The 17,062-nt window shown below is 23.8% G+C and overlaps 3 protein-coding genes across 3 annotated transcripts; 2 read left to right on the top strand and 1 right to left on the bottom strand.

The window, feature by feature from the left end:
* Positions 1 to 5,788: 5,788 nt before the first annotated feature.
* Positions 5,789 to 6,915, top strand: SRAE_1000349500 (Serine/threonine-protein phosphatase 2A catalytic subunit beta; the record flags this gene model as incomplete). The annotated part of the gene is made up of 4 exons (XM_024650690.1): positions 5,789 to 5,947; positions 5,999 to 6,242; positions 6,288 to 6,679; positions 6,724 to 6,915. The coding sequence occupies 4 exons, from the start codon at positions 5,789 to 5,791 to the stop codon at positions 6,913 to 6,915; spliced, it is 987 nt and encodes a 328-aa protein (XP_024504443.1).
* A 370-nt stretch (positions 6,916 to 7,285) lies between these two features.
* Positions 7,286 to 8,201, bottom strand: SRAE_1000349600 (Hypothetical protein; the record flags this gene model as incomplete). Its single annotated transcript, XM_024650691.1, has 4 exons — positions 7,286 to 7,356; positions 7,399 to 7,527; positions 7,569 to 7,858; positions 7,897 to 8,201. 4 exons carry the CDS (start codon positions 8,199 to 8,201, stop codon positions 7,286 to 7,288), a joined length of 795 nt encoding a protein of 264 aa, XP_024504444.1.
* A 420-nt stretch (positions 8,202 to 8,621) lies between these two features.
* Positions 8,622 to 15,139, top strand: SRAE_1000349700 (Activating signal cointegrator 1 complex subunit 3; the record flags this gene model as incomplete). Its single annotated transcript, XM_024650692.1, has 3 exons — positions 8,622 to 8,666; positions 8,715 to 8,875; positions 8,935 to 15,139. 3 exons carry the CDS (start codon positions 8,622 to 8,624, stop codon positions 15,137 to 15,139), a joined length of 6,411 nt encoding a protein of 2,136 aa, XP_024504445.1.
* Between the last annotated feature and the right edge of the window lie 1,923 nt (positions 15,140 to 17,062).

Raw genomic sequence — 17,062 nt, forward strand, 5'->3', positions numbered from 1 at the left:
AATTCATTATATTATATTTGTTAAATAAACACTTAGCAAATCATATGACAAAAATAGGAAAAAATAACAAAAATTGTCCAAAAAATCTATTTATATGTATATATATATATATACTTTATTTGTGAAAGAACAATAGAATTTTTTAATAATATTTTTAATAATGTTCTTATAAAGATAATTAAAAAAATTAAATGTTTCTCTAAATATATTAAAGATAAAAAAAAAAAGTTTAATAAATATTCTGAAAATAAACATTTTAAAATTTATATATTATAAGTAAGATAAAAAAGAGGGTAACTAAAAATTTCATACCCGGTACCAATATTTTGTTTGGTAATTCTTATCTTACCTATATGAAGTGAAAATTATATAATTTTACAAAAAAAAAAATATATATATATATCGTTATGCGCATAAAAATTTATATTTATTTATAGAAAAGGATAAGTGAGGAAATTAATTTTTCAGCTAGTTTTTTGAAAATATCTTAAAATTTTTATTCTAAAATTGACATAATTTTTTTTTTTCATGATTACTATAAATGAAATTAATGATATCTTATTTTTCTATAAATATTTTTTTTATAGTATAACTTAAAAATAAAAAAGTCTGTTTTTTTTTAAATCGACATTAACTTGAATAAACAGGAACATTAAATACAAAGTTTTAATAGAAAGAAACATATTGTATAGTTTTTTGTTTTGGTAAAATAAAGTGAAATCGAATTAAAGTTAAATATAAAAATTTTCCGTAACATATTAGTATGTTCAAAAATGTATTTCTCAAGGGGGGTCTTTTATACTGAGTGAAATAAATTGAATATATATTTTGAAGATAAAATGTTACTATATAATATAATATTTATAAAAAAAAAAGTAACGCAACAGGTATTTTAAATGAGAAAATAATTATCAATACAAATTTATGTAATATAACAATTCTATTATAATAATAATTTTTTACATTTTGAAAAATAAATTTTAATAAATTAGCATATTGCAGTTAAAATTTTAAAAAATCTTTATGAAATGCAAATGAAAATCATTTGATAATAAAAAAAAAGGAAACAAATTTTAATCCTTTTTTATCTTTCATGTTGATACTATTTTTTTTTAACACTTCTCTTGGGAAGAATAGCCACGTCTTCAATCTTTTTTATATTATCATACATTGTGATGTCAAAGATTGTCTTTATAGAAGACATGCATTTATATAAATACAAAATTTCTATTATTTAATTTTGAAAAATTGAATATATATATATATACATTTAAATTATAACATGATACATATAAATTAGTTAATTGGTCAAAAAATAAAATAAAAAAATAATAAAAATGTTACTAAATATTAAGCAATACATTAATATTTGATTTTAGAAATGTATAAACTATTTTGTACAAATAAAAGTTTTTAAACTTTAAAAAGTAGTAGAATTAAATATTAAGAACAGTAAATGTCTTTGATTATTCTTTATAGTACATTTGAGATATATATTCATAAACGACTGCATTATAAATTTTAAGCCAAATAGATTGATTAGAAAGATTAACCATCAGTACTTGTTATAGTAAAACTTATAAAGTAAACGGAAGGTAATTGTATAATTAAAATTTGAATAACTACACTAAAATCTTTTAATCATACTTTTTGATCTTCTTTTGTTTCAAAATTTTCTTTGATTAAATAAAAATAAGATTAACATTTAGTTGTTCCAATGTCATTGGTACATATATTTTATCTTTTAAAAGTATATACATTAATTTATCAAACTTTTTATTTTAATTATTTAATTATTTGTGAATGAATGAGTAACAAAAGTTGGAAAATATATATATATATATAGTTTTTATATTTATATAATTGAATAAAACATTTTAAACGAATTTATAACAAGTTGTTCTTAGACAAAACTTTAAAATTAAAAAGATATTTGGTAATGGTACATATATATAAAATACTATAGTTGGGAACATAAATTAATCAATAATATAGTATAAAGATAATTCATAAAATACAACTATTATATTTTTTTATTTAAAGTAAATAAAAAAAGGAAAAAATCTAATAATATTTATAATATAAAAAAAAGTACTAAATTATTAATAATAATCTTATGAATAAAATATTTTAATGATATTTTAATTATTTATTACATTTGACTATAATTGATTTTTTTTTCTCTAACAAAAATATAATTTACCGTTCATTTTGATTGTACTTACTATTTATTGAAGAAAAAAAAAGTTTAAACATTTACAAATATAAAAGTATTTAAAATTTGAAACTTTTATTAGATTTATACTTTTCTATTACAAAATAGTCACATTAATGGTAAATGTAAATAAATCTTAAAAACAACATTTTTGATAAGAAATTTAAAGCAACTATTTTAAAAATCTTTTTTATTGTATAAATGCTTATTCTTTTTATTTAGAATGATAGAGTAAAGAGAGGAGGTAAATGGATATTGTGATTGAAATATTATATTTCGAAAATTATTTTAATATATATTTAATTCATTTTTAACATTACTAAAAATAAATTTTATTTTTTTTTATTAACAAAAGTAAAACATTTGAATAAATCAAACTTTTATTTCTATCAATATTTATTATAATACAATAATTTATAGATGTTAGAAAAGTAGGAAAAATAAAAGTATCAATCTATAATGTTATCTTTAATTTATTCAAGGTTATATATAGTTATTATTAATAAAATTAAATAATACTAATAAGTTTTTTTTTTAAACTAAAAAAAAAATTTCAACTTAGTGTTTATAACAAATCTATTGTAATAAAAATAGTTGTAATAAATAAATTTATATAAACATGAATTAATTCATACATATTTTAAATAAAAATACAATATTATTATAATAATATAAAATTATAAATTTCTTTTTAATAAAATAGAGTCATTATCAAGAAATATTTTAAAAAGTAATTCTTTTTATTATAACTAAAATACTACTACTTTGATATATAGAAAGGTCACACGATTTAAAGAATTGCCAATACAGAAAAGCCATATTTATTATTTGAAATGATTAATAGTATACTTTTGGCGTGAATAAAGATGGAAAACATAAATTATGAATACACTATATTGGCCACATCTCCTTTTCGTAGAATATTAACAGTTCTTGAATAAGACACTTTTTATTTTAAATGATAATGCAATGTTTGATTAATCCTAAAACTATTCACAAACACATATGTCTTTGTTTATTTAAAATATTTTAATCATTTTTAGTTTAAAAGTCTAGTGATAATCATAATAATAATAATAATAATACGATCTGTTACAAGGCCACAATGACACTAACAATATTCTAAACATTCTAATAAATAAGCTATTTGGAAAATCGTAAATTTTTAATGACAAGAAATAACCATTTATATGAACATCTGTTCCTAATGCATAAACTTTATCATATTAAAGTAGTAAAAAGTTTTAAAATATAAAAAAAAAACAGGAAAATATTAAAATAAACAAAAAAAAATTGTCAATATATTTCTCAAAATAATATTTACCCCAATCACTAATTATTATTTATATATTTTTTTTTAAATTATTCTTTTTATAAAATAAAATAATAAAACCATCTAAAGCAATTATAACTTTTAAATTACTTTACAACTAAAAACACAATTAATTATTTTTATAACTAATACATTGCATATCCTTTAAAATATTTTTATGCTTAATTTAACTTTATGGCAATTAAAAACTTGTTAAGAATAAAAATAAATTATTAAAAGAAATAATGTAAATATTTATTAAAAAAAGAAACATATTGAAAAAAAAAATTACCCTTAGAGATTTTCAATAGTTAAATTATCAACAACAATACTTCGTTTTGTTGTATTTCTCTTCCTCCCACTTTTCTTCATATTTAGACTTCTGTCATTCATTCCTGAATATAAAATAAGCAAATAATCATACTTTTTATTTTCATATATTATAAATTCTTCTGTATAATTGTGATATTTAAAAAAAAAAAATAAAAACTAAATGTATTTTTATTTGTTTAACAAATTTCAAAGACATTGATTGTTTATTGAATCTTCTTTGGCTTTTGTAAATCATTTTAAAATTAGAAAATTTACTATTTTTTTATCAAAGAAGTACTCGTTTTTTCCAAATAATTATGATATTTTTTAGCACTGTTTCTTTTATAAATATAAATTTTGCAAGTAAATTAAATTATTCAAAAAAATTAAAAAAAAAAACTTATTTTTTAAGTTTTATTTCAAAATATAGAATCTCTATAATTGTTATGTCTGGTAAAACTTTTGCAATTGATTCAGAAATAAAATATCAACGTAAGTTATAAATAATAATCTTAATATCGTTATGCTTAAAAAAATTATTAAGATTTTATTTTATGAAGCTCAATTTTTTATTAATAAAAAGTGAAATCAGTCTGTAGCGGGTTTCATATATCAGATCACAATATTTTTTCTTAATTTTTATCTTAAATTGAAGCTAACAAAATTACCCCGAGTGGTATTTTTATTAAACTCAAAAAATTTATTTTAAACGGTATTTTTTTATCTTTGAAAAAGAATTAAAAAAATTACAAAAAGAACACCACATTTATTTTTCGTCATATCTCAAGAACAAAACATACTTTTTAAATGGAACTTATTTCAATCGAAAGAGAATTAATTGATACATAATTAAAGTCTTATTAACAATTTTAAATTTTTTAGTTTAACTAACATTTTTTCTAAATTTTATACAAAAAAAATTTTTTTAGTCAACTTTATATAGCAAAAGTCAATAATTTTTCATGAATCTTTTACAAAATTGGAGCCCTCAAAATTTGCTCCAGACGTTTTTTTTTTCTCAAAAACTTATTTTTATATATTTTTTTTAAAAATAAACACGAAATTTTTAAAATTTTTAAAATATTTTTTTTGGTCATATCTTTAGAGCTAATAAATATTTTTTGATGAGACTAATTTTATCTGAAAGGCCTTCAAAAATTACATAATTTTTCTACCTATCATCTTTTTACAAAAATTACTTTATGGAAAGTTATGGCTAATTAATAATTTTTTTGATAAAAAAAAATTCATTTTTTGATTATCTCAAGAACGAATAAAGCTACAGAAGCCTATTGGCACTTAAAATGTAGTGCTTCAAATTCTCTAGAAGTTTTTTTTAAAAGTTATGTGATATTAAAAATTAAAAAAATCAGAAAATATTTATCCTAATTTCAAAAATTTATATCTTGCTTCAATATTATTTTTTTCATTATGTTAATATGAAAAACGGTTTCCCCAAACGTTCTTTACCTTAACCATAATTTTTTTTTTCAAAATCATTTGAAACAACAATTTTGGAGCAAATAATATTGATACTGCTTTTTTATCTTTATGCTTCAATATTTCAATAAAAAAATTATTTTTTGAAAAAATTAATGTATTTATCGTTATCAGCGTATTTTTTTATATTATAAATTTTTTTTTAAAGTTTAATTTTTAAAAATAATTTTTTAAAATCATTTCTTCTCTGTATATATAGGATATTTAACACTTCATCTCAAATTCTATCGCGGCCTTACACTGGTCACAAAATAGGTATCTTCATTCCAACGCATTATACTTCAAGAAGTAGACTGTAAAAACAACGCAAGTTGTGATGATAGTAGCCGCTAACTCATTTGTGTTTGAGAAGCATCAAATCGACTAAAGTGCTGTGGTTATAATTTACCTTATTAATTTTTTCTAGTATTATCTATATATATTTTGTTTAATTTTAGATAGTTTCCAAAATGTCTGATGGTGGTGCAACCAAAACTGAAATAACTCACAATGCCCCAAAGCCTCAAGTTATTGACCGACAAGGATGCCAAGACTTAGATGTGTATATTGAACAGCTTTATGAATGCAAGCAACTTACTGAAATTCAAATTAAAGGATTATGTGAAAAAGTTTGTTACTAACCATGTAATCAGTCGATATATTATGTTTTCTCTTTATAGGCAAAAGAAATTTTAAAAACTGAAAGTAATGTTACTGAAGTACCAACACCTGTAACCATTTGTGGGGATGTTCATGGGCAATTTCATGACCTAATGGAACTTTTTAGAATGGGTGGTAAAGCTCCTGATACTAATTACCTTTTTATGGGTGATTATGTGGATCGTGGATATTATTCCGTTGAAACGGTCACCCTTTTAGTATGCTTAAAAGTTCGTTATCCAAAAAGAATCACTATTCTTAGAGGTAGATGAGAGATTTATTTTTTTCAAAATTAATTTTTTTTTTTAGGTAATCATGAATCCAGACAAATTACACAAGTTTATGGATTTTACGATGAATGTTTAAGAAAATATGGAAGTAGTCAAGTATGGATTTATTTTACTGATTTATTTGATTACTTCCCACTAACTGCTTTAGTTGAAGGTCAAATTTTCTGTCTTCATGGAGGTCTTTCACCTTCTATTGATACTCTTGATCATATAAGATCGTTAGAACGTGTTCAAGAAGTTCCTCATGAAGGACCTATGTGTGATCTTCTTTGGTCTGATCCAGATGATAGAGGTGGTTGGGGAATTTCCCCAAGAGGCGCTGGATATACATTTGGTCAAGATATCTCAGAGACATTTAATCATTCTAACAAACTAACATTAATTTCCAGAGCTCATCAACTAGTAATGGAGGTATGAAATTTTTTATTTTTATTTATAACTGTTGTTATTTTTAGGGATACAATTGGGCTCATGAAAGGAATGTTGTAACAGTATTTTCAGCTCCAAATTACTGCTATCGTTGTGGTAATCAAGCATCAATTGTTGAGATGGACGATGAGTTAAGATATGTTTTTGTACAATTTGATCCAGCTCCTAGGCGTGGTGAACCTCATGTGACAAGAAGAACTCCCGATTACTTCCTATAATCCGCAAGCCTCAACACAAACGGCTTCGATCATTGAACTTCTCTTCATAAAAACAAATGTTCTATTGCATTATATCTTACACTTTTCTTAACTATGCTAATTCAAGGACAGTTCGCTGTTCAATTATGTATTAGATTCAGTTTATCAATTAATAAACCTTTAAAAATTGTAAATGATATATGATTTCTTTTTAACAATAAATTTTCGAGGTTCGTTTTCTTTCAATACAATTTATTTTTTAATTGTTTAAAACATTATTTATATGAATAAAATAAAATTTATAGTTAACAAGTTTTTTTTTTAAAAATTTTATTCTAAAAAATATTATTAAGTCAACAATAATTTCTCAATTATATTCAAAAATTAGTTATTATTTTCCAAGAGATCCCGATGCAAAGCACCAAGGACATGCTCGTTCTTTTGGTGTTCTGTATTCATCTCCTATTAAAAATAATTATATTTTTAGTTAAATCTAAAATTTACCATAGTTATAAAATTGTGACTTATACCATTGGTCTCTTGTTTGTGGCTGGGACATAGCTAATCCTGCTCTATTACCAGTAGCCAAGTTTCTAAAATAATATGATGTCGGTGTTCTATATTTACTGCCAGCTAAATATAAACAAATTAATATATTTCAAAAGAAAACATACGCATAATAGGTGGATTAGCAATATCTCCTTGTGGGTTTCCGACAGTAATACCAAATAAAGTTGCTTGAACTTTAACTTTATCATCTGCCGCAGCAGCACGATAACCTAAATCTAAACCAAAACCATTATTGTCAGCTTCAACAACTCCTCCAAGATTGTCTTTATAATAATTAAAAATTTGTTGTCCGGCTCCAAATTCTACTCCTCTATCTGCAACTGTTGCACCAACCCGGTGACCAACTTCTGTGTTTCCCTCTGACATTCCATATATTCCTGCATTTTCAAGCATCCTAATCATAAAATATTAAAAAAGTACTTTTTTTTTTACCTTAAATCAACACCATTTCTAAAACCATGGAAATATCCAACTTTATCTGTAGCAACAAGTTTCCTAGGTTCAAAAATATTAACTCTTGGTCCAAGGCAAAAAGCTTCATTAATACCAGCAGTTAAACATGTTATTACGCTTGTTAATGATATTGGAATATCTATTCCACCTTTTCTTGTAAACCACCTTGTACTTAGCTTACCATCTCGTTTAATTCTCAAATGAATTGAAGAATCAAAAATGCGTCCATTAACTTCAGCGTAACATAAAATTATAAGAAAAATAAAATATTTCTTCATATACATATATTAAAATTGATATTAAATTAAACATTTAAAAGTTTCTGTTAATCAAATTAAACCTGTTTCAATAACATATATTTATTTCTTAGGCACTTTTCACTAAAATTACAAAGCGTTTCTTTTTTATTTAAAAACTTGATTCGAAAAACTTGAATTTTTTTTTCTATTATTAATAGATCATTAACAAAATATCTTAATTTAAATTAAGATAAATTATTAATATCTTTGAAATAAAAATTTTTCCATGAATTTTAAATTAGAATTTTCTTTGTCTAGCGCCATCTTTGGGATAGTGTTTCTGTAAGTAGTGCATCCTACGACGACTGCTTTATTTAAATTTTATGTTTAAAGGTTTATAAAACTTTTACAATTTACTTTCAAATAATAACATATTTCCTAATTGTGTAATTGACTAATTTAAGGATGGCTGATGAATATGATTTGAAGAAAAAATATGATTATAAAGCTGTAAGTTATTTTGATATCAATTGTTAAATAAGTGAAAAAAACTTTTAGAATAGTAATCTTGTTCTACAAGTTAACTATGATTATACAGAAAGAAGAAGGAAGAATGATCCAACAGGTGAAGTTATGCCATTAACAGCAGAACAATTAGCTTCTTCACGTATGGGTGATAAATATATTCGAACAGGGGTTCCAGAAGAAAAAAGAAATAAGTAAGATTTTTAAAAGGGTGTGTCAATAATAATGGTATTTTTTTATTTTTTAATTATAGAGAGACTAATAAAGAGAAGGGAGAAAGTATTAGTAAAACAATAAACAAGCATGTTTCTATTGCTGATGCTGATTTATCTGGAGTATACTTACCAAAGTCAAAAGAGTCTAAAACAGCATATGATTCTTTAATTACAATTTTATATGAAACATTAGGTGACCAACCTAGAGAAATTTTATGTGGTGCAGCAGATGAAGTTTTACGTGTTTTAAAATCTTCTAAAATTCATGAAAAAAATAAGAAAAAAGAAATTGATGATTTACTTGGTACTATAAGCGATGAATTAATGAATAAATTAAATAATTTATCGAAAAAAATTAATGATTTTGTTATGGATGATGAAGATAATAAAACAAAAGCTAATGATTTGGATGAAAGAGAAGGCGTAAATGTAAATTTTAGTGATTCTGAAGAAGAAGAGGATGATTACAATGCTATTGAAAATGATTCTAGTGGTGAATCAGAAGGTGGTGAAGAAGCAGATGTAGATAAAGTTTTAGAAGGTGATAGCGAAGTTGATCTTAATAAAGAAACAAAAGGGCAATCTTTAAAAGCTATTGATATTGATGCTTATTGGATTCAAAGAGAACTTGAAAAATTTTATTCAGTAAAAGAAGTTGCTCAAGAAAAGAGAAAACTAACTATTGATATATTAAGACAATCAAAAGATATTAGGGAAGTTGAATCAGAACTTGTAAATCTCTTGGATTATGAATGCTTTGATTTAATTAAAAAACTCAGGGACAATTGGAAATTAATTTTATATTGTACTTTATGGAAGGGTGCTGAAAAAAATGAAAAAGAAGAACTTGAAAAAGAAATGAAGAATGATCCTGAATTAAGCATTATTTTAGATGACATTGAAGGAAAATTGAATGACAACACTGATAATAAAACAGTAAAAAAAAATAAAGAAGCAAATGATTTAGAAAAAAGTAGCTTAATGATGACACGGAAAATGCTTGATTTAGATGAATTGACTTTTGCACATGGTGGTCATTTTATGAGTAATAAGAAGTGTATTCTTCCAGATGGATCATCAAGAAAAGTTCATAAAGATTATGAAAGTGTTTTTGTACCAGCACAAAAACAAAAACCTTTAGAAAAAGGTGAAAAATTGATAAAAATTTCAGAATTACCAAAATGGAGTCAACAGGCATTTGATGGATTTAAATCACTTAATAGAATTCAATCAAAATTAATGCCTACTGCTTTGAAAACAGATGAAGGAATGCTTGTTTGTGCCCCAACAGGTGCAGGAAAAACAAATGTAGCTTTGATGTGTATACTTCGTGAAGTATCTAAACATATGAATTCTGATGGTTCAATTCGATTGGATGAATTTAAATGTGTTTATATTGCTCCAATGAGATCATTAGTACAAGAAATGGTCGGATCATTCACAAAAAGATTAGGATCATATGGACTTATTGTTGGTGAAATGACTGGTGATTCAAATATGACAAAAGAACAATTTATGAGCACACAAATTATTGTTTGTACTCCAGAAAAATATGATGTTGTTACAAGAAAAGGTGGTGATAGATCATATAGTTCTCTTGTAAAACTTATAATTATTGATGAAATTCATCTTCTTCATGATGATAGAGGTCCTGTTTTAGAAGCTATTGTCATGAGAACATTAAGACAAATGAATGTAACAAATGAAGATTGTCGGCTTGTTGGACTGTCAGCTACATTACCAAATTATGATGATGTTGCTGCTTTTCTAAGAGTAGAACCTAAGAATGTATTTTTTTTTGATAATAGTTATCGTCCTGTACCATTAGAACAAGAATATATTGGTATTACAGCAAAAAAGGGTTTAAAGAAATATCAAACTCAAAATGAGGTACTTTATGAAAAAGTTTTAGAAAGTGCTGGACAAAATCAAGTTCTTATTTTTGTTCACTCAAGAAAAGAAACAGCTAGAACAGCAAAAGCTTTAAGAGATATGTTTATTGAAAAAAATTCTTTGTCAAAGATTATTCAAGATGGAAGTGCTTCATCTGAAATTTTAAGATCTGAAGGTGAACAAATTAAAAATCCTGATTTAAAAGATCTTTTACCATATGGATTTGGTGTTCACCATGCTGGTATGAACAGAATAGATCGTACAACAGTTGAAGATTTATTTGGAGATAAACATTTACCTATTCTTGTATCAACAGCAACTTTAGCATGGGGAGTAAATTTACCAGCACATACTGTTATAATTAAAGGTACTCAAGTTTATAATCCAGAAAAGGGTTGTTGGACTGAGTTAAGTTCAATGGATGTTATGCAAATGATGGGACGTGCTGGCAGACCACAATACGATACAACCGGTTTGGGTATTATGATAACTAATCATACAGAACTTCAATATTATTTATCACTTTTAAATCAACAACTTTTAGTTGAAAGTCAATTTATTTCAAAACTTCCTGAATTACTTAATGCAGAAATAGTATTAGGTACAATTTGTAATGTTAATGATGCAGTTAATTGGTTAGGGTACAGTTATTTATATATAAGAATGATGAAAGCTCCAGGAACATATGGAATTGATTGTGACGAATTTGAGTTAGATCCTTTGTTGAATAGTAGACGTGCCGATTTAATTCACACAGCTTGTATGCAACTTGAAAAAGGTCATTTAATTCAATATGATAAAAAAAGTGGTATTATAAAGTCAACAGATCTTGGTAGAATTGCATCACATTATTACTGTACTTATCAAACTATGCAAACATATAATCAACTTTTAAAACCAACATGTGGGGATATTGATCTTTTTAGAATATTTTCATTGTCTTCAGAATTTAAAAATATAAATGTTCGTGAAGAAGAAAAGCTTGAGCTTCAGAAATTAGCAGAATTAGTTCCAATTCCAATAAAAGAATCACTTGAAGATCCTACATCTAAAGTTAATATTCTTTTACAAACATATATTTCTCAACTTCAGTTAGATGGATTTGCTATTATTGCTGATATGGTTTATATATCACAATCTGCAACTCGTCTTTTTCGCGCAATGTTTGAAATTACTTGTTGGAGAGGATGGGCTACTTTGTCACAAAAAATTTTGTCATGTTATAAAATGGTTATGCAACGCCAATGGCAATCATTAAATCCTCTTCATCAATTTAAAAGAATTCCAACGGAACTTATTAGAAATATTGATAAAAGAAATTACAGTTTTGAAAGATTGTATGATTTAGATTATTATCAACTTGGTGAATTAGTTAAACAACCAAAGATAGGAAAATCATTATACAAATATATTCGTATGGTACCAAAGTTGAATATTTCTACTTTAATACAACCTATAACACGATCATCATTAAGATTTGAAATTATTATAACGGCAGATTTTAATTGGGATGAAAAAACTCATGGTAAATCACAAGGATTTTGGATATTTATTGAAGATGTTAATGGAGAAGATATTCTTCATTATGAATATTTCTTGTTAAAACAAAAGTATTGTCAAGATGAACACATTGTCAAAATGATTATTCCTGTTTATGATCCAATGCCACCCTTATGTTATGTTCGTGTTGTTTCAGATCAATATATTGGAAGTGAATCACTTCTTCCTGTTTCTTTCAAATCATTAATTCTTCCTGAAAAGTCTCATCCACCAACAGAATTATATGATCTCCAACCTCAAGTTATTGAAGCTTTATCTAATTCTCAATATGAAGAAATTTTAAAAAGAAAAGGTGTCAAAGTATTTAATCCTATTCAAACACAATGTTTTAGACCATGTTATGAAACTAATGATAATTTATTTATTGGAGCTCCGTATGGTTCTGGTAAAGGTGTTTTAGCAGAATTATGTTTACTACGTCATTTTTCACAAAATCCTGATTATAAGGCTGTATATATTTGTCCTATTAATGCTTTAGTTAAAAGAGTTTACAATGATTGGAAATTAAGAATTGAAAAAGTACTTGGTATTGAAGTTGTCTTACTTACAGGAGATCCAACAACTGATTTAAAACTTTTACAAAAAGGAAATGTTATTATTTCAAATGCAGAACATTGGGATAGTATTAGTAGAAGATGGAGACAAAGAAAAAATATTCAAGCTGTTAGATTATTTATAGTTAGTGATATACATACTATTGGTAGTGATGGAGGACCAACACTTGAAGTTGTCTGTTCAAGAATGAGATTTATGAATTCACAACTTACTGGAGGTAATATACGTTTTGTTGCTCTTTCAGTACCTGTATTTAATTCAAGAGATTTTGGTGGATGGTTAGGTGTATCAGCTCAAAATACATTCAATTTTGCTCTTACATCTCGTCCAATACCATTAGAAACACAAATAAAAAGTTTCAATATTTCACATACACCATCTCGTCTTGATGCTATGATAAGACCAGTATATTCTGCAATTGTTAATCAGGCTGGAAATATATCAGGAAAACCTGTAATTGTTTTTGTTCCTTCTAGAAGACAGACAAATGCTATTGCTATGGATCTTATTACAGCAGCTCATGGTGATGGAAAATCTACTAAATTTTTACATATACCTTCAGATGATGAAGTTTTTGTAGGTATGCTTAATAAAATATCTGATGAAAATTTAAAAGAAACATTAGGATTTGGTATTGGTTATTTACATGAAGGAACAATAGAAAAGGATAGAAATATAGTTGAAAAATTGTTTATAAGTGGTGCTATTCAAGTTGTTATTGTATCTCGAAATTTGTGCTATGAAATTAATATTACTAGTTATTTGGTTATTATAATGGATACTGTTTATTATAATGGACAATATCATACATATGAAGATTATTCGATGGCTGAATTACTTTATATGATAGGATTAGCTAATCAACCAGAAAGATTTTCAGATGCTAGATGTGTTGTTATGTGTCAAAATTCAAAGAAATCTTATTATGCTAAATTTTTAAATGATATGTTACCTGTTGAAAGTCATCTTGATCATTGTCTTCATGACCACTTTAACGCTGAAATAGTTACAAAAACTATTGAAAATAAACAAGAAGCTGTTGATTTTATTACATGGACATTTCTTTATAGAAGATTACCTAAAAATCCTAATTATTACAATCTTAAAGGTACATCAAATAGCCATATATCAGATAGTTTATCTGATTTAGTTGAAAATACTTTAAATATGTTAGAACAAGCAAAATGTATAACTATTAAAGATGATTTTTATGTATCACCATTAAATCTTGGAATGATTGCTGCTTATTTTTATATTAGTTTTACAACAGTTGAAGTGTTTAATTTGTCAATCAAAGAAAAAACAAAAATTAGAGGAATTCTTGAAATTATATCTAATTCAACCGAATTTAGTAATATTATTATTCGATATCGTGAAACAAATGTTCTTAAACATTTATGTGATAAATTACAAAATCAGTTAAAATCTCAAAAGTTTAATGATCCTCGTGTAAAAACAAATCTTCTTCTAAATGCATATCTTAATAGATTAAGTTTATCTGCTGAATTAAATAAAGATATCAATGAAATTGTACCAATTGCAACAAGATTAGTTCACGCTTGTGTCGATGTTATTACATCTAATGCTTGGCTTAAACCTGCTATTGCTGCAATGGAGTTATCTCAAATGTTAACACAGGCTGTCAATCCTAATGATCATTATTTAAAGCAATTGCCTCATTGTACACCAGAACTTATTGAAAGAGCTAAAGAGATGGGTATAAATTCAATATTTGATTTGTTGGAAATGGAAGATGATGATCGTAATAAACTTTTACAAATGGATAGATCAAAACTTAATGATGTAGCTCAGTTTTGTAATTATTATCCATCAATTGAAGTTTCTTATGATATATCTGAAAAATCACCAATTGTTGGTGATACAGTTTCTGTTGATGTATTAATGGAACGTGACAATGATATTGATGGTTTAGCACCACCAGTTGTTGCACCATTTTATCCAGTAAGTAGGAAAGATGAAGGATGGTGGCTTGTTATAGGAGAACCTGAAGCTAATACAATTCTTGCTGTTAAAAGAGTTACAGTACATGCATCTTCAAAAGTTAAATTAGATTTTATTGCTCCAACTCCTGGAAAGCATGATTTGAAATTATATTTTATTTGTGATTCATATCTTGGAGCTGATCAAGAATTTGACTTTAAGATACATTCTAATTCTGAATCATTGAATGGAGATGAAATAGAGGCAAAACGATGCAGACTTGATAGTGATTAATTTTACTCTTTTATTTTATTATTCTTTTATTAATTATTACCATAAGTTTTTTTTACCATATTATAAAATATTTTTTGATATTTATATTCTGCTTTCAATTTCTTTTAATCTTTTTTAATATTTAATGTATGGAAAGCTTGTCATAGTATTATAGTATTACAAAATTTATAAAATATTAACATACAATATTCTCTTTTACTTTACATAAACTTTAAATATTTATCGTTAATATTTAAATTTTTTTTTCTTTATATTTATTGTTTCAATATATTTATATTTTTTTAGTTTGAATCAATTTTTAACACTTATTATTAATTTTACTTTTTTTAAAAGTATAATATTATAATAATTAAGTCAATTTTCTATATTAAATTAGCATAAATTTTATAATTTTTCTGACATTCAAAATTGTAAAAATTTTGTATTACTTTAACAATAGCTTATCAAGAATATTTCATCTTACAATTTTATTAAAACTTCATAAAACTTCAATCATCTTTCTAAAATTTTCTTTATCTTGTTATACAAAATAAAATAACTTTATTCATTACTAATCACATCTGTTTTCTCCCTATGGAAAATATGAAAAATTTTAAAAATACTTAGTGAATTAGTACACTGTTAATTAAATAGTAATACCACTAATACTTATTTTTAATATTTAGCTCATTAATTTAATTACAAGAACCGTTGTAATGCTGTAACAAATATGTATACTATATAAAATTACAATCATCAATATAAAGAACATTTATAATGAAAAAAGCTTTTTTATTAGTTATATTTTAATATATATTATTTGGTGTAGTAGAATGTTATCATTTTTAAATTTAGTATAATTTTATTTTATAACAGTTCAAAATAATAATATGTTATATTAACTGTATATTTTAATAGGAACCAAATATTTAGTTAATAAAATGATTACCACAAATTTAAAATATAATAAAAGAAAATAAAGATTTAGAAGATAAGCTTGTTATAAACATTAAAAACACAATTAACTAGGGAATGTTTATTTTTAACAATCTTAAATATGTTTTCTTCCATTAAAAATATTATGGTATAATGTGTGTATACAAATTTTGTTATAAATATAATAATATGCAAATATTTTATTCTTTTCAAATCACAATAATATAAGAGAAATGTGTTAAATATCTAATAATAGGGGTGATAATTTTTTTTTATAAATGTTTTTTTTTTATTATTTTTTTTAATTCTTCAATTTAAAATTAATAATATATGATTATATAACCATTTTTGTATAGATGAAAAAATAATTTTATATAAAAGAACTACATATTATATTGATAGATAATAGTATTTTATTTTTTTTTTTATAAAACTTTTTAATATTTATGTTTTAAGATAAAAAATAAATATATAATTGAATTTTATTTTATTTATTTATTATTTTTTTAATATCTTAAAAAAGATTATTTTTTATTATTATTTCAATAAAATAGATATATTTTGTATTTAAATTTTTTAGAACATTTATATATTAAAAATTTAAGGAAACAATGGCAATTTTTTTTTATCACAATCACTGTACTTTTTAAAGTAATTTAATGTAATATTTTAGATAGACAAGTTAAAATTTCTTTCTTTTATTTTAAATAAAAAGTGTTACATTTTATATAAAAAAAAAGAAGACGATATTTCTTAAGATTAATGAAATTTTTTTAAAAATATTTACTATATTTTATAAATAACGACTTTTGTCTTTTTGTAAATATTTCTCAATAAATTTATTTTAATAATTTAAAAGATGTATACATTTTTTTTTATAAATAAGTATAATTTATATATATATATATATTGATATATTATACATATATATTTCTTACAATAGTATTGTTATAGTTTTATCAAAAGGAAAATTAATAAGATAAATTTTTAAAAATAAATTAAATATAA

Source organism: Strongyloides ratti (genome assembly GCF_001040885.1).
Source record: "Strongyloides ratti genome assembly S_ratti_ED321, chromosome : 1".
NCBI lineage: Eukaryota > Metazoa > Nematoda > Chromadorea > Rhabditida > Strongyloididae > Strongyloides > Strongyloides ratti.